General features: G+C 44.1%; 1 protein-coding gene across 3 annotated transcripts in view; it reads right to left on the reverse strand.

Annotated features, from left to right (window-relative positions):
• Positions 1-4,456: 4,456 nt before the first annotated feature.
• The window catches only part of UBE4B (ubiquitination factor E4B), a 124,667-nt gene continuing 105,148 nt past the window's right edge, over positions 4,457-23,975 (reverse strand). For all 3 annotated transcript variants that reach the window (XM_055305180.1, XM_055305178.1, XM_055305179.1), the window contains 7 exons: positions 21,902-22,028; positions 20,022-20,166; positions 15,938-16,072; positions 13,862-14,053; positions 6,758-6,932; positions 6,112-6,258; positions 4,457-5,809 (listed from right to left, as the gene is read on the reverse strand). In XM_055305180.1, coding sequence (XP_055161155.1) covers positions 5,748-5,809; positions 6,112-6,258; positions 6,758-6,932; positions 13,862-14,053; positions 15,938-16,072; positions 20,022-20,166; positions 21,902-22,028 — 983 coding nt within the window. In that variant the 3' untranslated portion in view covers positions 4,457-5,747. The remainder of the gene's footprint in view (positions 5,810-6,111; positions 6,259-6,757; positions 6,933-13,861; positions 14,054-15,937; positions 16,073-20,021; positions 20,167-21,901; positions 22,029-23,975) is intronic.

The raw sequence follows: 23,975 nt of genomic DNA on the forward strand, positions 1-23,975 counted from the left end.
GAAAAAGGAGGCAGAGAAAGCACAATGTAGAAAGAGGCTTCTGAACCCAACCTCTTGTTATGAACAGGAAGGAAACTGCAATTTGGTTTTATTATGGAAAAGGGAGCAAAGATTCCAGGACTAAACCTAGAGAGGGTGTAGCTGAGAGTCTTGGTGAACTATCAGAAGGCTGTAGGGTCGATTCGTGAATAAGGAACTGACAACACAAGCCAGGCTGGATTTCAGAATTACTATGGACCAGTGACTCCTGTGTGGTCCCATTTTCCAACATTTGGAGTAGGAGCATCTACAATGATTTTTCTATATCTGTCCCATCATTGTATGGTGTGTGTGTGTGTGTAGAAAACTTGTATCTTTAGCTCACAGACCTTTAAATCAAGAGGAGTGGCACTCCAGGGACTGTACCTGAAGAATCATGCCCGAGGAGATTCACCTGCACCTAGGCTTGTTTTGGATGATGAGACATTGGACTTTAAGCTGCCATAATGGGATGAAATGTGGGAGACTTTGGGTGAAGAGATGGATGTATTTTGCATATCAGGAGACTATAAATTGTTGGCAGAAGGGGAATGCGGCACATCTTATTTTGCAGCATCACCAGGACAATATTTCTCATGTCAGGAGCTGCCCTTCAATGAGATGCTAACACCCTTCCCACTACAAAGTGGCTTCTCCATTCCTTCCCCTTAAACCCAAGTGGGCTTATGACTAAGGTGGAAGTGACGCTCTGTGACTTCAAGCCTAGATTGTAAAAGATGAGACAGCTTCTGTCTGGTCCTCTTGGATGCTTGCTCTTGGAGCCTTCAGAACCAAGGGAAATAAAATCACTGTTACTGTGCCACACCACTAAATTTAGGGGTGATCTGGTTATCAATATATGAAGAGATAACTCATTCCGCAAATTGATGGAGCATGTACCCCAGGCCAGGCACTCTTCCAGGTGCTGGGGCTACATGATGGACTAGAATCCTGCCCTCCTGGGATACACATTCTACTGGGGGAGGTTGTAAATGAATAAATAATACAGGGAGTTAGCTTATGATAAATGCTAGAGAGAAAATGCAGAGAAAGGGAATCATAAGGGACAGTGAAGGGTGGGTGGGTACAATTTTAAATGGGGGGGGGCAAGGAAAGACTCACAGAGGTGATAGTTGAGGAAAGACCTGAAGCACTAAGGGAGCTGCGTTCCAGGCAGATAGCCCCGGGAAGAGGATTCCCGGCACAGGGGGCAGGTACAAGCACTCTAGCAGTGTGGGAAGCGTGCTTGCAGGTTGCGGAGGCCAAGGAGTCCAGGATGGCTTGGTGGTTGCAGGAGGGAAGGCGGTAGGACAGATGTTCAGAGCGATCACGGAGAGGGAGCGTTCTGCTTCTAGGCTTCTGTAAAATCTTTCTTATTCTCAGAGAATTGGAAAGCCATGGAAGGTTTGAACACAGAAACGATGTGATCATTGTCATGTGCTTTTTTGTTTGTTTGCTTTATGTTTTTAGTACTCTCCACACCCAATGTGGGGCTTGAACTCATGACCTGTAGATCAAGAGTGGCGGGCTCCACTCACTCAGCCAGCTAGACGCCTCTGATCTGAGGCAAGTTTTAACAAGACCACTCCAGCTGCTGTTGTAAGGAAGGAGAACAAGGAAAGGAACGGGAGAGCGGGCAAGAGGCTAATGCAAAAAGCCAGGACGCTGCTAATGACTCAGACCAGTCACACCAGTGGGCCTAGTGAAAAGTGGCCGATTTCTGGGTACATTCTGCGGGTAGAGCTGAGAAATTTGTGAACAGACTGGATAGAAGAGAGCACAAGAGAGGAATCAAGGATGATGATTCCCGTTTCTGGTCCAAGTGATCTGGAAGGATGGAGTTGCCATTTACCACAATGGGGAGATATAGATGAGTGGGTTGGGGGTGAAACAGAAGGAACTTAATTCGGGCATGTGAACTCTGAGGGCGGTGGGGATGACTAGTGTGTGCAGTGCAGCAGAGAAGCCTGGGCTGGAGATCCAAACTTAGGCTCGACCAGGAGTGGCCGGCAAGCAAAGCCCTGAGATCAAAGTTAGTTCACCATTTCCCACGAGGATTGAGCTTGGAGCTGACCCCAAGGCCAAAGCCCCTTCCAGAATGGTATGCTGCTTCTCTGTATGTCCTTGGGCATTCCAAAGCTGGGCCATTCTGGAATGCTGCCATATGGCAGGAGTGTTGGAGGGATCAGACTCTGAAGCCCATGTGGCTTAGAGTCACATGTGTCTCACTACATACACTATCTCCTTCAGACAGTTGTTGAGGATTAAGTGAATTGTTACATGAAAGAGTGGCTTGAACATAGAATATGCTCACAAAATACAAGTTATCCACAACCAAGGTGGTTTCCTTCAGCCCAACGCTAGCAGTTATCAAGGCCAAGCTCCATGTCGCCATGGAGGTTTCTTTCCATTGAAAACTTACCTAGTCAGACGAGGCCTATCTATATTTCCTTCCTACTCCAACCAACACATGGTGAAATCCACTACCTTCTGCACTGAATCCAAAGGTTGCAACACGTGCACAAAATAACGTGCACATCCATCTTTTCAAAACACATTTGATCAACTCCTTTTAAAAACCCACACAGTGGGATCCCTGGGTGGCTCAGCGGTTTGGCCCCTGCCTTCAGCCCAGGGCGTGATCCTGGAGACCTGGGATCGAGTCCCACATCAGGCTCCCTGCATGGACCCTGCTTCTTCCTCAGCCTGTGTCTCTGCCTCTCTCTCTCTCTCTGTCTCTCATGAATAAATAAATAAAATCTTAAAAAATAAAAATAAAAAAAAATAAAAACCCATACAGGGCAGCCCGGGTGGCTCAGGGGTTTAGCGCCACCTTCAGCCCAGGGCCTGATCCTGGAGACCTGGGATTGAGTCCTGCATCGGGCTCCCTGCATGGAGCCTGCTTCTTCCTCAGCCTGTGTCTCTGCTTCTCTCTCTCTCTCTCTCTCTGGGTCTCTCAGGAATAAATAAAATCTTTAAAAAAATAAAAATAAAACCCCACACAATAGTGAGTCACAAAATGAGTAAGTTATTTTATTTATTTATTTTTTAAAAATATTTTATTTATTTATTCATGAGAGACACAGAGAGAGAGGGAGAGAGAGAGAGGCAGAGACAGAGGCAGAGGGAGAAGCAGGCTCCATGCAGGGAGCCCGATGTGGGACTTGATCCCAGGACTCCAGGATCACACCCTGGACCAAAGACAGGTGCTAAACCGCTGAGCCACCCAGGGATCCCCAAGTAAGTTATTTTAATCATCTGTCAAGGATGATTTTTCTTTTGTTCATCTGATGCTCAGACCATCCTTCTTATAGCCAAGACCTACTTTTAACAGATTTTGGAATTAATCTTAATATCCATAATTAACAGATTGAATCAAACACAAGCTTCTATAAAATAGTAACCCCATGACTCAAAAAAAAAAATAGAAATATGAGGTATCTTGCCCCTAGAAAGTAACAGACAAAAGACATGTCCTACCCAGCAGAAGATCCTTGAAACCTCTGAATTCTGAATATTCAAAATGTTGAGTGCATATGAAGGGATATAGCAGCATCCTATCACATTCACAGGGACATGCAGACAGAATCCGTGCCTGTGAAGACTTTTTGTAATCTGGTTAGAGAGGAGATAATAATACATTTTCATAAGATGGTTAAACAATTAGGCACAGAAGCCCCAAAACATAATTTCATAGGCATATGCATATAGAAGTTTAGTTAGAAAGTGAACTAAATTAATGGAATTATCTGCATGGTGGTATATAATGAGTGACTTAATTACAATGAGCACATTATATTTGGGGGGAGGGATGGGGAAGTGATTTAGTAATTTTGCTCAAGAGAAGTAGTACATATGGTGGTTGGGGGCATGGGCTTTGCAGCCTGGACACGTTGTTCTTCCACTGACCAGGCATCCCTGGGCGAGTGACCTAACCTCTCACTTCACAACCTGAGTCTTTAAAATAAACTAAGATGATTGTATTTGTTTTGTAAAGATTTATTTATTTATTTGAGAGAGTGAGCATGTGCACGGGAGGAGGGAAAGGGGCAGAGGGAGAGGGAAAGAGAATCCTCAAGCAGACTCCTAGCTGAATGCGAAGCCCAACGCGGGGCTCGATCCCAGGACCCTGAGATCATGACCTGAGCTGGAATCCGGCTTCAGCTGTTCAAGCCACTGAACTCCCCAGGTGGCTGGAGACAGGCAACAAATTGAGAAGGGCAGAGACCCAACATGACAAAGCTCAACCCTCTCACACAGGCGAACAGTGAAATGAGAACCAAATTGAGCACCGAGACTGATACAAATGTGAAAGTTTTATTTTAAAAATAGCAACTCTTAATTGGCTGCAGACAAGAGGATTCACCACACGCAAACTCATTTGGCTCTTGTTCTTCACCCACCCCTTTGTTTTCCACAAAAAGAAGAGACTCGAAAATTCCTTCTGAATGTGTATCACCATTTATTGTAGTTTGCATTAGGAATCGAACAGAGGACATTGTCTGTGGGGGAGGGAGGAGAGAAAAGGAAAAGAAAAAGTATGTTCTTGTAGCTTAATTTCTTCAAAACACTTTATGGTTTCAGATCCTTTTTTACCCCAAAGGAAATTCAAGAATTCAAGTATGTGAAGTCGGGAGCAGTAATACAAAAAGTCTATGCTTCTGTGTGTGTGTGGGTGTGTTTGTCTGTGTGTGTGTTTACAAGCAGACACACGTCCACATTTCCTGCGCCCCGTTTTTGCTTTGGTAAGGCCAAGCCCCAAAGGACATGTCATACACAGCCTGCCTCAAACTCGCGGACTCCAGAGTTGAGAAATTTTTCCGTCCTAGGGTAACTGTAATGGTTTTCAATTGGCCCCATCCCCCTTACCCCCCTCCCCCCAAAAAACCATAAGTCATGTCAATCCTGATATATTTGAACACTTCCTTTGCTGCAGCTGTTCCTCACATTCCTAATAGAGGCCTTATTACAAGGACCAGAGCAACAGGTTCTCTTCATTTTGTTTACAATAAAAAAACTTTAAAGGGACATTTCAAAAGAAAAAAAAATAAAAACTGAAATTCAAATTCTGAAAATATCTTGCCTTTTTTATTAATCATGTCATCTAACACCAATTAAAAAAACAAATATGTGAATATGATATAAAAATACGATCCCAGGATTAACACTTTGTTGCAGGCACAGTTATCTCACAGAGTATATGTTTGGAGGGCCAGGGGGAAGGAGTTTATTTTTTGTTTTTGCTTCTCTTAAAAAAATCCACAGCAGTGCAAGTAGGGTCAGGAAGGGGGTGGGGAAGGATTCTTTAGCAGCAAAATGTCCAAGGTTCTCTAATCACAATCAAATCAACGGATACTGGATTTAGGGGAGAAAAAAAGATGAACGGGATGCTGCCCAGACCCATTTGTCATCAATCACTAAAAGACTTCCGTTGCAAAAGCCCCAAATGGCAACACGTGAAGGACGAGCTTTATTACACAAGCAATCGTAAAGTGTGTCTCTCAAGCTTTTGATCATGTTTATCACTTAAATATATGTACAGGAATTGGGCTCCTCTTCTCATTCACGTCCTTTCGGATCTCCACCGTCTGGTCACTCTCGGGGGGCTCTCAGGGTCTTCTGCGGTGCTGGGCCTCCAACATTTGAACAGCGTCTCTACTAGAGACGTCGCTTCTGGTTGCCTGGCTGGCCTTGGCTGTGTCGAGCAGAGGGTGGGCACGGGGGACGGTTTAATGATCACTGTTTTGTTTCTCTCTCATCCAGGCGTGAATCTGTTCTTTCAGTTCTGGCACTGGGAAAAGGAAAGGAGAAGATTAATGCCCTGGATGGGAAGATCTCTTCCTGGGAGATGCAGCTTGCAGTTCAGTACAAACGGAAAAAAAAAAGGCCATTCACTCCCTCGCTGACATGAAGACCAAAGAAGAAGCGGGACACAAGGACCAGACTCCCACAGTGAATAAGAGCAAAACAAGTTTTGTGTCTTTTCCGTTAAGTGCTGCAAACTATGCAGCTTCTGGATTTGATAAACCTCCCCCATCTGATGACTCTCTGACACTGACTCGGGTGCCACGGCAGGGCCCCCCACCCCCATACCTGGTTCCAGCATGTTCTCTGTCAGCATCTGTCGATTGAAGGGGTCAGTGGGGGAGTTCAGCAAGTGCCGCAGGATGATGGAGCGGTCCATGATGGTGCCAGAGGGCAGCCGCACAGGGTCAGTCATCAGGGTGTCCATCAGAGGGTCTACAGAGACAAAGCAAAGCAAACTCATCACCGTGCTAAAGACCAAACAAAGCCCTTCCTGTCAGTGAAAGGTCTGTGGGCAATGAGATAAAGACTCACAAGGGGCCTTTGGTGGAGGGAGGTTCCCTAATTAGCCACAGCTGGGAGGATAGAACAGAGAAAGGACCAGGGTCAGCAGGGAAGACAGTCCACGGGAGTCCTTTATCTGAGGGCTTCCAGGATTCTTCTTTGGAAATGCAAATCCCCTCCTCCAAAGGGAAGGCTGACTTTGGCATCCTCAGGGTTGTTACCGGTTTGAAATCAAGATAAGGACTTTTTTCCCCTTTTAATTTATAACAGGAACTAAAAGTAGGCAAATGTCATTTCAGACAATGTGTCTCAAGGAGTAAGTCCAGCATACCACACAAAAAGTTAAAAGCACAGGATACTGTGTTTTCACATTTCATGTCTCAAGGTAACTAAAACCGAAGAATTTGGCATGAAAGAGTGGTCCACTTGCCTCTGAACTCGTCGGGGGCATCGCTGTAGTCAATTTCTGCACGTGCGTTCTTGGCCACTATCTCCTCCACCTTCTCAGCGAGGAGTTTAAACTTCTCAATAGCTATTGTGGATTTGATCCCTGCCTTCCGCATCTTCGAGATCACTTCTTCAAACAACTCTTTGCTGTAGGATCTCTGCGATGAGGAAAGACAATGTGAGGCATCGATATATTTTAAGTGGAAGAAAGCAAGCTGCAGAATATGCCTGAAGTAGGATCCATCTTTCTAAAAAAGCCCTAAAATGATAATGTGTATATAAATACTTCTACATGACTATAAACATATACAGACGGGAATAATACATACCAAACTACACAAGGTCATTAACAGAGGAGGATTTCAGGATTGACGCAAATGAGGGGAATTTTTTTTATATTTTTTAAAAGATTTTATTTATTTATTCATTATGAGAGACACAGAGAGAACGAGAGGCAGAGACACAGGCAGAGGGAGAAGCAGGGTCCATGCAGGGAGCCCGATGTGGGACTCGATCCAGGGACTCCAGGATCACGCCCTGAGCTGAAGGTGGCACTAAACCTCTGAGCCATCTGGGCTGCCCAATGAGGGGAATTTTTAAGTTGTGGAATTATTTTTGCAGCAAATGTGCATTTCTTTTAAAATTTAATTAATGTACGTATTTGAAAGAGAGACAGCAAGCATGTGTGAGGTGGAGGGGCAGAACGGGAGAGGGAGAGAATCTCAAGCAGATTCCCCACTGAGCACAGAGCCTGATGTGGGTCTTGATCCCACAACCACAAGATCATGACCTGAGCTGAAATCGAGTCAGATACTTAGCTGATTAAGCCCTTTAGGCTTCCCTAAAATTTAAATTTTGGGGGAGGGAGGTTAAAGATTTTATTTATTTGACAGAGAGTACACGGAGGGGGGAAGGGCAGAGGGAGAGGGAGAAGCAGGCTCCCCGTTGAGCAGGGAGCCTGACACCTCTGAAACCCGAGGATCATGATCTGAGCCAGAGGCAGCCACTTAACCAAATGAGCCACGCGGGCACCTCCTAAAATTTAAATATTAAATGAAAAATGAAAATTGAGTTTGTTTGAGGCCCTGAAAGGCATTGTGCCCTGCAGCAAATGTCAGTTCTTTTTCCTAAAGGTCAACATGGTGAAAACAACCCAACTTGGTTCATAATCAAAAGGAGCTTTATCTTGTTCATGGTTGATCTTTCTTCCAGAGCTCTTAGCTCAACACTATGAAATGTCAGGTGCTCTGCTGACAGGAGCACGAGGGATGGTGGAGAGGACAAGTGCCCACCGGACCCAGATGAACTTGTACTTGAAATCTGGCTCCACCCACTGGGTGGTCTTAGGCAAACCCCCAAGTCCAGTTTCCTCAGGCACAAAATGGGGGTGCTAACACCCATCTCACAGGTGCCTAATTCATATACATCATTGCCATTTCAAAATATCACAGAATAGCCTAATTTGCATTTGTGGCAAGAACAGTGGCCACTTGTCGATTCAGTGACAGTGATGCCAACAGAGGAGGAGACTGATCAAGCCTGAAACTCAGAATGACGGTGGCCCTACAACCCGAGTGGCGTTATCCATCCAAGGACTCAGACAAACATCTCTGTGATGAACTCATGTCAATACCTGTATTCTCTTAGAGCATGGAGCTGAGATTCCTCAACTTTTCCTCTTTACTTCTTTAACTTCAGTTTCTAAGCAAGTACACACACTTTCTCTCTTTGCATACACCCACGCGAAAAGAGCGGGAAGAGAAAGCATAGCCTTGGCCTGGCAGAAATCTTAAATGCCATCTTGTACAATCCTGAAAAGTTTAGAGAGCCCCCAGTATAGTTTTCTGAAACTAAATTACTACACTGATTTAGCAAAAACTTTGACATCAACTTCTTATGAGCCAGGAAGCCATGGTTTTCGTCCCTTTGGAGAGGGTCACAGGAGCTAAGTGGCCAAAAAATTATAGTAAGATGTTGGAAGGGCAACATTCAAATATTGTTCATAAGGACTTATTGCAGGTTGGGTGTTGCTGTACATGACTGAGGCGATTTCACCATGAACTTCTCTTTGTAATAAGAAGCCATTGCTACCATCGTGAAATGTCACCCACCCTATTTCTCAAATGATGATGAGTTCTTCACCAACTGACTTGTGCTTACTTATAAGTCAACTTCTCAGAGCAGTGCGGTGGCGACTACCAGAAATCAAAGGCAACCCGTGATAAGGGGACACAGCATCCTGCCTCATGGAGCAATGGCATCAATGTACAGAGCAAAGGCTCCTTCTTCTTCTTTTTTTTTTTTAAGCATTTTTTTAAAAAAAATTATTTATTCAGAGAGAGAGAGACTGAGAGGCAGAGACACAGGCAGAGGGAGAAGCGGGCTCCATGCAGGGAGCCTGACGCGGGACTCGATCCTCGGTCTCCAGGATCAGACCCCAGGCTGCAGGCGGCGCTAAACCGCTGCGCCACTGGGGGTGCCCGCAAAGGCTCCTTCTGAGCTGCTGCTCTGAGTCAGAGACACAACAAAGATGCTGTTCTTGTCCTCAAGGGTCTTACAGAGTCATTAGAAAATTAAACATGGAGGGGCATCTGGGTGGCTCAGTGGTTGAGTGTCTGCCTTCAGCTCCGGTCGTGATCCTGGGATTCTGGGATCGAGTCCTGTATGGGGCTCCCTGCAGGGAGCCTGCTTCTCCCTCTGCCTATTCTCTGCCTCTGAGTCTCTCATGAATAAATAAAATCTTAAAAAAACAAACAAACATAGAGATATCTACAAATCATACATCTTATACCCAGAATAAAGAACTCTTACAACTCAACAACAAAATACAAACAATCCATTTTAAAAAATGGCAAAGGACTTGAATAGCCATTTCTTTCTTTTTTTTTTTTTTTATTATTTATGATAGAAAGGCAGAGACACAGGCAGAGGGAGAAGCAGGTCCATGCTGGGAGCCCGACATGGGACTCGATCCCGGGACTCCAGGATCGCACCCTGGGCCAAAGGTAGGTGTTAAACCGCTGAGCCACCCAGGGATCCCCCTTGAATAGCCATTTCTCTGAAGAAGATATACAGATGTCTGAGAAGCACATGAAAAGATGTACAATGGGATCCCTGCGTGGCTGAGTGGTTTAGCACCTGCCTTTGGCCCAGGGTGTGATCCTGGAGTCCCAGGATTGATTCCCGCATTGGGCTCCCTGCCTTGAGCCTGCTTCTCCCTCTGCCTGTGTCTCTGCCTTTCTCTCTGTGTCTCCCATGAATAAATAAATAAAATCTTAAAAAAAAAAAAGAGGGGATCCTTGGGTGGCTCAGCGGTTTAGCGCCTGCCTTTGGCCCGGGGCATGATCCTGGGGTCCCAGGATCGAGTCCCGCATCGGGTTCCCGGCATGGAGCCTGCTTCTCCCTCTGCCTGTGTCTCTGCCTCTCTTTCTCTCTCTGTGTCTATCATGAATAAATAAATAAAATCCTTTAAAAAAAAAAGATGTACAACACTATTTGCCATTATGAAAATGTAAATCAGAAGCACAGTGAAGTACCACTTCACTCCCACTAGGGTAGTGATTAAAAAAATGAAAAAAAAAAGTGTTCTTGAGGAGGTGAAGAAGTTTTAATTAGAACACTTATACACTGGTGGTGGGACCGTAAAATGGCATGGCCACCATGGAATATAGTGTAGCAGGTCCTCAAAAAGTTAAACATAGAATTACCATAAGATTCAGCAATTCTACTCCTGAGTATCCCAAAGAATTAAAAACAGGTATTCAAACACTTGGTCACAAATGTTCAGAGCAGCACAATTTATAATGGCCAAAAGGTATAAACAACTCAAATGTCCACCAGTGGATGAATGGATGAACAAATCATGGTCTATCCACATAATGAGATATTCAGACATAAAAAAAGAAATGGAGTATTGTACGTGGATGAACCTCAAAAACATTATGCTAAATGAGAGAGGCCAGACACAACATGTAACATATGGTATTATTCCATTTACGCAAAATATCCAGAATAGGCAAATAGGTAAATCCAAAATTAGATAAGATGAAGACAGAGAGTAGATCAGGGGCTGCCCAGGGTGAAGGTGGGATGGACATTGCCTGTTTAATGAATATGGCATCTTCTCCAGGCGGCGATGTTTGGGTAAGATGTTGGAACTAGAGAGAGGTGAAGATTGTGCAACACCATGAATGTACTAAATGCCACCAAATTGCATGCTTTAAAATGGTTAATCTTATGTGAATTTCACCTTAATTAAAACAAAACAAAACAAAACAAAACAAAACAAAAAGAAATGATGGATGGGAAAAGTGTGACTTCAGATAGGCTCTTTATTCTTTATTTTCATTTCATTTTATTTTTTTAAAGATTTTATTTTAGAGAGCGAGCACTCGAGTGTGAGCAGGGGGAGGGGCAGAGAGGGAGGGAGAGAATCTTAAGCAGACTCCACACCAAATGTGGAGCATGATGTGGGGCTCCATGTCATGACCGGGAGATTACAACTTAAGCCGAAATCAAGAGTTGGACACTCAACCAACTGAGCCACCCAGGGACCCCTCTTTATTCTTTATTTTTTAACAGACCACGGTGCTAATGGACAGCACTCCAGGAACATGAGGCCTGGAACATGTATGGAACTGGAGTCTGTCTGTGGGAGCTAGTCCCATGTGGCCATCAACGCAGAGCAGTGTCCCCCTAGCCTCCCTGGCCTGGTCTCCCTCAGCTCCAGGCAACAGTTCTCCACTCCTCCAGTCTGTGAGCAAAAAGCTCAGTGGCTCTTTGTGCTGGTCCTCTTGTCACCTCTTCTGGACACTTGTCATTAGCCCTCTTTTGGCTGTCAGGGAGAGAAGCTTCTGAGTGTCTTTTCTTGCATGGCTGCCATTTTGTTCTTTCTTGGTCTTCCCAGAAATACCAGACCAGACTAAGACCATTGCTCCCAAAGGAGAAAACAAAATTCCCCTATTGTTCCTCTGGAGCTTTCTAGACTTCCACTTTTCCTTCCCTAGCCCCTAAAACCCTTTTTTGGGATGATCATCAGAGCCCTAATCAGCTTACAACCACTATTAATAGAAAATGCCCCACAATCAGAACAAACATCACACTAGAAAAAAAGCAAAAATCCACTTAGAATGTTTTTCTGTCCATGGTGACACTGGCACTTGGGTGTGCTTGCTTCACAAGTCTGGAGGACCCTCAAGAAAACCCATGTGCCACGGTGCAGAAACTGTGGTCTACCACTCAGGCCAGGTGCCACCACTGGCCACCACCATGTTCCACAGGTGTTACAGGGGTTGTCCTCCATTCAGTTTTCACTGTCTCACAGGGTGCACTGCATTTATTCACACTGCAAAGTTGGTTATGTTCACTGCTCATGATGTGGCAGGCGCAGCAAGGTCTACCAGTAAGTGCAAACTCTTAACCCCTTCCTATACCCACTTTTTAATTTATTTTTAAATTTTTTTTATTTATTTATGATAGTCACAGAGAGAGAGAGAGGCAGAGACACAGGCAGAGGGAGAAGCAGGCCCCATGCACCGGAAGCCCGACGTGGGATTCGATCCCGGGTCTCCAGGATCGTGCCCTGGGCCAAAGGCCAGGTGCCAAACCGCTGCGCCACCCAGGGATCCCCGCTATACCCACTTTTTAAGAAAACTCTATTAAATTCTTTCTTTGAAGCAGTTTTATTATTTTTTAAATATTTTATTTATTTGAGAGAGAGAGAGAGAGAACATGAACAGGGGGCGGGGGCAGAGGCAGAGGCAGAGGGAGAAGCAGGCTCCCTGCTAAGCAGGGGTCCAACACGGGGCTCAATCCCAGGACTCTGGGACCATGACTTGAATTGAAGGGAGACACCCAACTGACTGAGCCACCCAGGTGCTCCTGTATTGTCACTTATGGAAAACCTGCTTTAGATATATGTGTTGTTTCCCCTTGCAGGCACTGTCAAGAACAACTCACAACTCTCTTGCTTATATCCAAAAGTACCCACATATGTATATTATATCTCAATAAGGCTGTTAATAAAAAAAAAAAATAGTACCTTAATTCCCCTATCTCACTGTCATTCATTCCTATGGATGAGATACGGGTAAAGAACCTTCTAGAATCCCTACTGTTGGTTAACCTGAAACATGAGTGATATCTGGACAGTGTCAACAAAGATGGAGAGACAACTGAGCATAGAACTTTCTGGGTACTTTAAGTAGAGGGCAGAGGGGTGGGAAGTACCAGCTCAGGGCCAGACTGCCTGGGTATGAATCCTGCCTCTATTCCATAGTCCCTGTGCCACCTGGAGCAAGCTGCTTCAATTCTGTGCCTCAGTTTCCTCATGTAAAAATGAGAAATCTAATAGAACCTATCTCTCAGGATTTTGTGAGGATTAAATCAACGAATACAAGCCAAGTGTTTAAAACTTGGTATCTAATTGATAAACGTCAACTCCTAAGATGCTGCCATGACCCAGGACAGAAGAAGCCCTTTATGATGCTGCTGGAAAGTTGAGTGGGGTGGGGCAGGGGCAGTGGTGCTTGGACTAAACTGACAGCTGTGGAAGTGATAAACACAGAACAGGTGTCAACACAACAGACATGAGGAACAGAGGAGAGGGAAGATTGTGGAGACAACCACATGGGGTCTGAAACCGGGAATCACATCACAGCAGCACCAAAGTGGGGCCTTGGGAAGCAGACCTGGACTTCTGAGAGATGGGACCTTTGTGGGAAGGTGATAGATCTGTCGCATGAGGCCCTTGGTGGGACGGACTAGGAACCCCACTGCAGACGGATTTGGGGGCCAAACGGGCTCTTTTACCCCCAAAGGAAAAGCGCTGATTTATCTTTGTTTACACCAGACAAGGTCTGCTGGCCACTGTGGTGATTATTTCCATTTATGTATTAAAAACTTCCCAAGCCACAAGTTGAAGAGTATCGCCTTCCCTGATTCCAAGAGGGGAAAACCCAGGGACAGATGAGTATGTCGTGGCAAAGGGTCTGCCAGTAAGTCCACAGAGATGGGACGCTGACCGGCCAGCTGGGTGGCCTGAAACCCAGCCTCCCCACTGGAATGGCCCACTCCTTTGGGCACTGACCTGGTCATCAGCGATGGCTTTGGCGAACCGGGCACAGTCCAGCTGCAGGTAAATGTCTGTCAGTTGGTCCAACAGCTTCTTTGGTTCAAAGCCATATTTCTCAGGGTTTTCAACTTTCAGGTCGCGGCACTTGGGGCCACAGAGTTGCTGGAGATTAAAGTTCAGCATTGCAGCCAATCGGGGTCCAAGTTCCTAAGAAATCACAGGGTAAGAGGACAATTCATGCTGTTGAGACAAGCGAGAAGGACCAAAACTCCCATTTCAGGGGAGTAACTGGCTGGATTAATCTTCAAAAAATCCCTTTATGTGTGTTGTGAGTCATAAGCTGAAGAAGGATATTATATCCAAAATTTTTACTCTCCATCTTGAATCTAGTAATTCTAACACTTAATAATGTTGCAGGTTGATAGAATATCTATAAATACCAACAGAAGGCAAACTTTTCTTTAAATTCATGCTTTCAATTATAATAACAAGTATCACTCCAAATTCAATGAGAGGCAGGTAAGAGGGAAAATCACTCATAACTCCATCATCATAACACATCAAACAAGTTTTTCCATATGTTATTTTCAGCCATCATTGTATGCATTATTTTTCTAAATTTCAAGAGTCCCTGACAGTTCAGACAGGGGGAACTTTTTTTTTTTAAGATTTTTAAAATTAGGGGATCCCTGGGTGGCTCAGCGGTTTAGTGTCTGTCTTTGGCCCAGGGTGTGATCCTGGAGTCCTGGGATCAGGTCCCACATCAGGCTCCCTGCATGGAGCCTGCTTCTCCCTCTGCCTGTGTCTCTCTCCGTGTGTCTCCCATGAATAAATAAATAAAATCTTTTTAAAAAAAGTTTTTAAAATTTATTTATTTAAAGCAAAGTCTAATGTTTGTCACACTCACTTGTTTATCTCGTTTGTAATTGCCTTCGTGCTCTAACGCCACATGGAGTAGCTGCGCCAGACTGTGCGGCCCACAATGCCTAACTACTATCTGGCCTTTGTAGGAAAAGTTTTTTTTTTTTTTTTTAAATTTTATTTATTTATTTATTTATGACAGTCACAGAGAGAGAGAGAGAGAGGCAGAGACACAGGCAGAGGGAGAAGCAGGCTCCATGCACCGGGAGCCCGACGTGGGACTCGATCCCAGGTCTCCAGGATCGCACCCTGGGCCAAAGACCGGCGCTAAACCACTGCGCCACCCAGGGATCCCCTGTAGGAAAAGTTTAAAGAAATTCCACTTGCCAGCCCCAGGGAAGTAATGGTCTAAACTATCTTGTTGAAATCAGTTGCAGCATTTGCATGCTTTCAATAATGAGTTGGGTTTTGTTTCATGTTCTATTGCTCTCTTACAAAGAGATGTGAAATGGAAGAGACAGAGGAGGAGACTCATCGATGAGAGGCACCCAGGCTAGGGTGTGGCCATGAGCATGGATATGGGAGGATGTGAGGAAAAAAATTATTTTCCACTGTAAGCCTGTCTGCAGATCTCTAGGCAATTAACTACCAGCTCCCAGGCCCCTTCTTTGCCATCCTTATCTCCCTGTCCTGGCCACACCGTAAAGCTTCTGTGCTGTATGGTGGTGGGAGGGCAAGGGGTCGAAGCACAGCATCCACCTTCAGTTATGTCACTCAGTTTCCATTTCAGAAACAGGACCTAGGTCTTATTAATAATATCAAGATCAAATATTCTGACTACCTTCAATCTATTCTAAACCCTAATTATGGCTCTCATTACTCTTTGGCTTCCTGAGTATAACAAAGCTACAACTAGGAGAACCAAAGATCTTCCCTGTTATCAATGATTTCTACTTACTATACTCTGATTTCCAACTGATACTACTTTATACTATTAGTATAAATAAAATGTTAATCAGTAATGATAAAAATATGTCACAGTCTCAGCATTGATAATCACATGTGCTCTATAAGCAGAAAGCTTACAGAAAGTACATTATCTTGGAAGGAAGGGACTGTTCACAGACTTCGGTCTGTCCACTGAGTGCTGTATCACTTGGCATAACTGGGAACAGAATCAGCATTGAACCTGACTATGGAATCTGACAAACACCACACGTTTTGACTCACCGGTCTGAGGAAGGGCTTCTGGACCTGTTTCGTGAGGATATGGAACATGTCCACGGTCTCTGTTGCCAGGGCAAGGTAGGAGCGTGAAACCCGCTCGTCCTGAGCAAGCTGGGACTGCCGGGCTTGCTGCTGATCCTAGGAAACATGGAGCAGATGCCGGGCATATGTGAGCACACTGCATACCGAGCGTGGATGCAAATGCTGTCAGCTCAGAGTGGGGCAAACACACCACAAAGCCAATGCGCCGAGGGAATGAGAACCACCCAAACCAGAGAATCTTCCAGATAACTGAACTTTGTTCTTTTCAGCATGAGCCCTCTCTGGGACGCTGAGTAAGGAGGTTACCCTGGCACACTATTTAACTGACATGAGACCCTATTTCCTCAATGAGTCACCTTCAACTTCTGTGAGGGATGGAAGAAGTGGATCTTCCATCACACTCGATACACGTGGTTGCTAATCAAGGATAGTTCCGTTTCCCTTCATAATGACTTGAGTCACCAATATTTTAACAACACGTGTTATGTTCTGCGGCCATACTGGGGCCTAGACGTTTTGCCCCTCTGCCGAGCACCTACAGGCTGCTAAGGTTTTGAGTTCTGTCTCACCACGCTGTCAGGCTGTCACCCCTGACAACTGTCAGCAAGCTTGCCTCTTGCACCTTCCTCTTTCAGCTCTGCCATGGGCTGGGAAACAAGATAATAAGGTGTGTCTGCCTCTTGGGTAAAGCAAGGCGGAGCACTGGAGGCTCTGGGATGGAGGAAAGCCCCAAGAACAGCAGTAGATCGGAAATTCTTCCATTGAGGCTCAGAGACCATCTTAGTTCAAGTTGAGGGGGGAGAGGGAACAGCTAGAGCAGCTGATGCCATCACCTGAGGTCCCCAGGGGTCGCCCTCTGAGTAGGTGTTCAGGGGAGGTTGTACAGTGATGCTAGGTAATCTGCCCACCGACCCCTCAGTAAAGAATGCACCTACAGAACACATGTGGAAGCAGGAAGACCTAAGAACAAGGTAAGAACCAGTGCAATATGTGTCTGCACATCACATGCATCCATCCACATGTGCTATCCAGGCCCTCGTCAGGCACCGGAGTACAGAGCATGACCAACAGGCTGGCAAACCTCATGGAGCTGCGATTGCAGGTGGGGCGACAAGCAATAAACACACACCCACACAGACACATACAAAGTCTGATAGTGATGAAGAAAAAGAAAGCACAATAAGAAGGGAGAAAGAGTGATATAAGGGACAGCCTCTAAGGAGGTGACATTTAAGTGGCTATTTGAAGGAGGAGAGTCAGCAGAAATCTGGGGCAAGAGTGCTCCTGGTAGAGGGACTGGCAAGTGTGTCAGGAGAAGCTCAAGGAGGCCAGTGTGGTTCAGGGAGAGTGAGTGAAATGGAGAATGGTGGGCCAGGGGCCCTCTCTAATTTGAGACAGGACACTGAATGAGAAGGGAAGCTTCGAAGAATTCTGAGTCAAGTGGCAATAATGAGCAAACAAGTTTTTTTTTTTTTTTTTTTTTTTTTTTTTTTTTTTTAGCAAACAAGTTTTAACAACACATCCCTCTGATATGAATACGAAGAGTGGAGGCTGAGAGATCATTAAGAGAGGCTCCAGAAAGCCAGGAAAAGAGAGAGTTGTTGCCTGGAGGTAGGGCAAGAGGTCAGATATGGGTATTTTAAGATAGTCTTGAGGCATTTGCTGCGGGAGAAGAATCAAGGAAGACTCCAAAGTGTTGAGTCAGAGCAATTAAAAGAATGTAGTTGTCACTCACAGAGGCTGGGCAGACCCAGAGAGGAGGTGTGGAGGACCTCATCAAGGGATATTATTAGACCACCACGCACAGGGGCGAGTCAACTGCTGGTTAAGCAATCTGGAGTTAGGAGAGGCAGGAGCTGAGGAGACACATTCTGGAATCTTTAGAATACAGGATACATCACAGGCCAGGGATGTTAAATGTCCTGCAATGTTCGGTGCAGTCTCTCATAATAAAGAATTATTGCTACCGCAACATTCACCTGCACTCACAATTCCAACCAGCACCCTTGCTGAGAGACACGAGCCTCTGCAGTGAGTGTAGGGAGAGAAGGGGAGAAGCTGGAGGGCCAAGCAGTGGAGTCCTCCAGCACTCAGAGGACAGGAAAGTAATAAAGAGCAGCAGGCAAAAATAAATAAATAAATAAATACATACATACATACATACATACATACATACATACATAGCAGCAGGCAGGGAGCTGGAGGGCAGGAAGTGACTTCAAGGTCAAATAGACAAGATTTCAGAAATAGCACTTGTTTGGGATAATTTATGCCGTTTTCTCATCTACAAACACGGGAAAGTCACCAGGAATTGTTTGTCTCCTAAGCAAATGCTAGCAAGCACCCACTGTGAATGAGATAATGCACCACAGACCTGTATCCCAACATTTACGACGTTGGCCGGTCTGAGTGAAGCATCACGAGCAACATAAGGTGAGTGCTACAGAAATATAGAGAAACTTAAGGATTTGTGGCTGCACGGACTGGTGCTCCAACCATGAGGGACTATTTGGATAAGATGTTACGCAAAGATTGGTAGGATTTCAATGCAGAAGAATGGAAAGTAGAGAACTCTGGACAGAAGGAATGTCTCAAGGTGAATGAAACAACAGGAGCTACACAGTTCTGAACTACATTCCTGACGTCCTCCTCATTGCTTTCCTGCAAACCACGGATCGTCTCTGGTTCATGAACAAGGAAACAGAGATTAAGGAACTCTGAACGCGTGGCAGCGTCCGTTCTCCAACCCAGGTGCCCTCGACTCCAAAGCTGGAGAGCTTTCAACCGGCTGCATCTGTTTCCCAGCATGTTCTGTGAGGATCTGGGGATTGGTATGGATTGGAGCCAATGGACCATCATGAGAGGTAAGCCTGGAGTTACCACAGAGGGGGCATGGAACATCAAGTCTGGGCTACTTCCCATCTGTGGGACATGGGGAGGTGTGGCAGGGAAGTTCTGGAGGCACACTAGCAAAATGGTTTAACAGTTCCTTTAGAAATGAACATGAGGGTAGGTCGGACTCTGGCAGATGCCAGTATAGTGCCAAGGACAAAGTGGACAACCTCTGCATCATCTCAAGAATAAGATGAGGGAATTGCAGCCAAACTCAGGAAATCTAGCATTCACAGGCCCTGGACAAAGCCTGTAAAGTCTGTAGTATAAGCATGTTGGCTACACCAAGATGTAAACTTCTCATCAAAGCTGCAGCAATACTTGGAATGAAAATCTTTCCTACATGTGCTTTCATATGTGCTTAAGTTATCTGAAGATACTTTTTGACTCTAAAGCATTAGAAGCTTGACAGCATTTTTGTTGTGAGAATGTTATTGCTAGTAAAGAAAAAACAGTCCTCCTTACTTTTCCATGGGAACTCTTTCTGGAAAGCAGTTCTGATTCTGAGCCTAAAAACATCAGACACAGACTGAACCAATGTATGGAGTCACCAGTTGCTGCTGAGCGCTAAGTAACTGATCAGAGAACCATCTACATGGCTGCAATAAATGTCAGAAAAGTATGTCAGTATATTGTTGCTGGTGCAGCATGAATTTCTCATAAAACCTGGCAAAACAACCCTCTCTTCCATTAATAACTGAACATAAAACCAAGATCCACTAGAAGAAAAAAAAAAACCCACCAGAATCCTGAGTCATTCACATAGTTGTCTAAAGAAGATCACATGAGCAAATCAAATGCTTGTCTGGCACCACATTCTAGAGATTTACTTCCTACTTTCATAAATTGACATCAACACATTCACTGAGACAATAAAAGCTCTTCTCCAAAAAAGCCCTTTAAAATTAAAAAGGCAAGAAAGTTTTCAGGACACATTTTGAAAGACTTCTTAACTGATTTCTTAGCTTTAGGTCAAGTGTTTCAGCTTACTCCTACCCCAAACCTGGGATGTAACTTTGTGAAACCCACAGGTGGGTGGGTGACAAGCACTGACAAGTCAGTCAGATCTAAGTCACCAGGGCTCACAAACATAGCCCCGGGTCCAAAGGCAGCTTCCCACAAAGCTGTCCCAGCATCTGCATTATGTCCTCACCCGGGGCAGCTGGTCCCACTGTTCTTTGTTCTTCATTTCTTCTTGCACTTCGTGGATTCGCTTCAGAGACTCCAGACTTTCATCGAGTAAAAAGGTTGTGTCATTTATCAGCATGTTTATATAGCGAACAAACTGCTTCCCCGAACTGAAAAAGGCAATTACATTAGACATGGTCATATATCTCCCCAAGGCAAAATGCCACAGCAGATCCCAAAGAGAAGGGGGCTCTGCCCAAAGTGCCAGTGATGTCGCCCTGTAAGACTGCCCACCTCGGCACCACTCAAGTACTGGGGAGGGCAAGGACTATGAAGTCTTCCTTGGATTCTGTTACTCCTGTTAATTAGTAGTGATAAGCTCATTTCAGGGAATGAGCAGCATTAAAGGGGTATGCAGGAGGTACCTTGCATGGTTTATGAGAGCCAATGGTTAATATTTAGACTTTTGTGAGCAGATTCCCTTAACAGCTTAAATTTGGCAAAAGTAGAAGTATTTACATCCCAGGAGACCAGCAAATGCTGAATTTCTCCCCCTTCTTCAGAGAGCAGCAGGTTTACCAACATATCCCTGGCTCATTCAATGACTTTAAGTAAAAAAGACACTCTTCCAGACTAGAAAATACGCTTAAACTCACCAAGATACAAAAAAAGCACAAATAATTATCCACATATAAGAAAGACAATTACAAATACAGTTATTCCTTATTATAAAGACACATTGAAGAAAAGCTAGAAGCTGCAATATTGATAAAGGAGAATATAACTCACTTTCTAGAACTTGAAGCTTCCAATCTATAAAACTGTCCTGCATATCCTGTTACAGTAGAGGGCTTGCTGGGGCACTGAGATGCTGGTGTACCACCAGGCTTTGTAACTGCAAGATTAGTAGAGAAAAGAGGAGCTACATATACTTCAGGATCTAATGCTGTGTAATCAGGGGGTGGTAAGCCCATGCCTGGGGAGCAGAAGTTCCTGTGAACATGGGTAGGAAGACTAGATTTCAGACACAAGGCAAGTTCAGGACGAGCACTCCTACTCAGCACCACACAGATCAAGCCATCAGCCTGTCTGGTCTAAACTCGTGCCAGGATTTGTTGGAACATAATTCTGACCACAAGAGCAACTCTTGGAAAGAAACAATTAACTTGAAGAGTTTACTCTGCAGAAACCTATCTAGCAAATGGTTACTCCCACAGTAATGCAAAATATTATTGACTAGTAACTCAGCTAACAAGTGACAGCTAGACTTGATCAGTGATCTAACATGGATTGAAAAGATCCAAGCAGATGGGATAAAATTTCTTCTGAAGAACAAGAGTTCAACGTTTTCATCTACGTTCTTTTTAAAGCAAGTAACTTAGATGAAACAATTTTTGTTTAGATTTAAGGAGTCACTAATAGTTCATGTAGGTAACAAAGTCCTTAATCAAGGTTTAGGGCCTTATTACAAAGAATGACATTTGAAATGACAACCTCAATCTAACCACTTCGGAACATAAAGTCTTCCTAACATTTCACATCTAAAGCTTGACATCATGTTCCAGAACACTCTACGATCTCATTCCAGTCATTCTGACAGCCTCACTTAACACTGCAATTACAGAAACACCAAAAAATACTTCACATATCATCTTAGAATATTTATAGATTCTTAATGTATACATACCATCCCCAAAGTGTGGACAAATCTAAAGTTCAGCAATATCTTGCAAGCACAGACATTTAGGTTAACTCTGCTCATGTGTAGCAGAACCATCTAGAAAAATTAAAGGAGTCTGAGACCTAGCCATGAGTCAAGAAGAACCAGCTCTGAAAGACTTAAGCAGTCACCCCACCTGTGATTTGCAAGAGAGCAAGTTGTGACATTGGGGGACTGATACTCACTTGAACTCCTCCATGAAGGTGCCATGGTGAGCTATGTTTTGCCAAAGGCTTTTAAAAATGGTGCTAATGTGATAGCGAATAGTGAACTTGTCGTAGAACTCACTGGTGGCTCCGGTGTGTTCAACATCTAGAGAAGAAAGACAGAGGGACTGAGGGACAAGTACTGTCTTAGCTTTCTAAAAGCAGTTACTGAAGCCACAATGTTATTGAGTGAATACAAATCTGTAAATTCAGAGATCTGATAAGATTGTGCACTTGTATCTCACGTGTAAGGCAGGATAAAATGAGGAGGCTGTTCTGAAGACACAAGCTTCACAGTGAAGGTCTGGCAATGACACAACCACCAAATGAATTGGGCTCAGAAAGTTGCCTGGTATCAGCAGCACAGCATCAACTTGCCAATGACCAAAAAAAAACTGGGTTGATTTTCTTAAGGGCCACATACCTATTAAATGTGACTATAGGCCTTACCTCATTTTATTGAGCTTTGGAGATACTGTGTGTGTGTGTGTGTGTGTGTGTGTTTAAGATTTTATTTATTTATTCATGAAAGACAGACAGAGACAGAGGGAGAGGCAGAGACACAGGCAGAGGGAGAAGCAGGCTCTATGTAGGGAGGGACGATCCCAGGTCTCCAGGATCAGGCAGGCCCTGGGCTGAAGGGGGCGCTAAACTGCTGAGCCACCCGGGCTGCCCAAGATACTGTGTTTTTTAAACAAATGGAAGGTTTATGGCAACCCTGCATTGAGCAAGTCTATCAGCCCGATTTTTCCAACAGCATTTGCTCACTTCATGTTTCTGCATCACATTTTGATAATTCCTGCAGTATTTCAAACTTTTTCATTATTATTATATTTGTTATGGTGACCTGTGATCAATGATTATGACCTGCCTCAGATGATGGTCAGCATTTTTGGCAGTATTTTTATTTATTATTTTTTAAAGATTTTATTTATTTATTCATGAGAGACACACACAGAGAGAGGCAGAGACACAGGCAGAGGGAGAAGCAGGAGCCCGATATGGGACTTGATCCCAGACCTCAGGATCACGCCCTGAGTCAAAGGGCAGATGCTCAACCGCTGAGCCACCCAGGCGTCCCAGCAGTAAAGTATTTTTAAATTAAGGTATATACATTGGTTTTTTAGATGTAATGATAATGTACGTTTAACAGACTACAGTATAGTATAAACATAACTTTCATATGCACTTGGAGAGAGGAAAATTCATTTGACTTGCTTTATTCTCATATTTGCTTTTTGCAGTGGTCTGGATCTGAATCTGCAGTATCTCTGAAATATGCCTGTATTATTTTAAGTACTTTTGTATAATTAACATTTCCAAGCATGTACCAAAGTAGAGAAAAGTTTAGTAAAATCTAACATACTAAAAATAAAAAAATAAAAAAAAATCCAACATACTCATCAATCATTTACCAAGTACCAACATTCATGTACTATTAAAATGGAACAAAGATCAAACTTAGGTTATCCAAAAGACAAACAGCTTAAGCATGAGAAATTCCTGAGTTTATAACACATTTTAAAAAGAGGGAAAATTGCCAGGTAAAAACAGTAAGGCTCAAGAAAAGATAAAAATGTAAATAAAAATAAGATACTATTTCTTATCTATTAATTTAGCAGATACTACAAAAATGACAAAACCCGTGTGTGAGAATCTGGGCAAGAGATACCTGCCGACTGCTGGTGGGAATGAACAGTGACACAACCGCTCAAAGGCAATCAAACAACTGGTATCATAAGCCATCAACGAGCCCATCTCTCTGACCCACCAAGTCTATTCCTGACAACACATGCAGGCAAGCTCAATGACTGATTTCCAAGGACACTTTCTAAACTACTATTTATATAAGACAAAAGAATATAAATGCAAATGCCCGACAGAGAACATGAAGACTATCGATAACTTTTATTTTCTTCTTGGTATTTTCTATATTTTGCAAAGAACATATTTTTTGCAACAAGAAAGGTTATTTAAAATAAGAGGAATAAGGTAATTAACACCTATCATACAAAAACCTGAAAGCACTTATGCATATTCATTAGGTCAATCT

The sequence above is a fragment of the Nyctereutes procyonoides genome, unplaced genomic scaffold (genome assembly GCF_905146905.1).
Source record: "Nyctereutes procyonoides isolate TBG_1078 unplaced genomic scaffold, NYPRO_anot_genome, whole genome shotgun sequence".
Taxonomy (NCBI): Eukaryota; Metazoa; Chordata; class Mammalia; order Carnivora; family Canidae; genus Nyctereutes; species Nyctereutes procyonoides.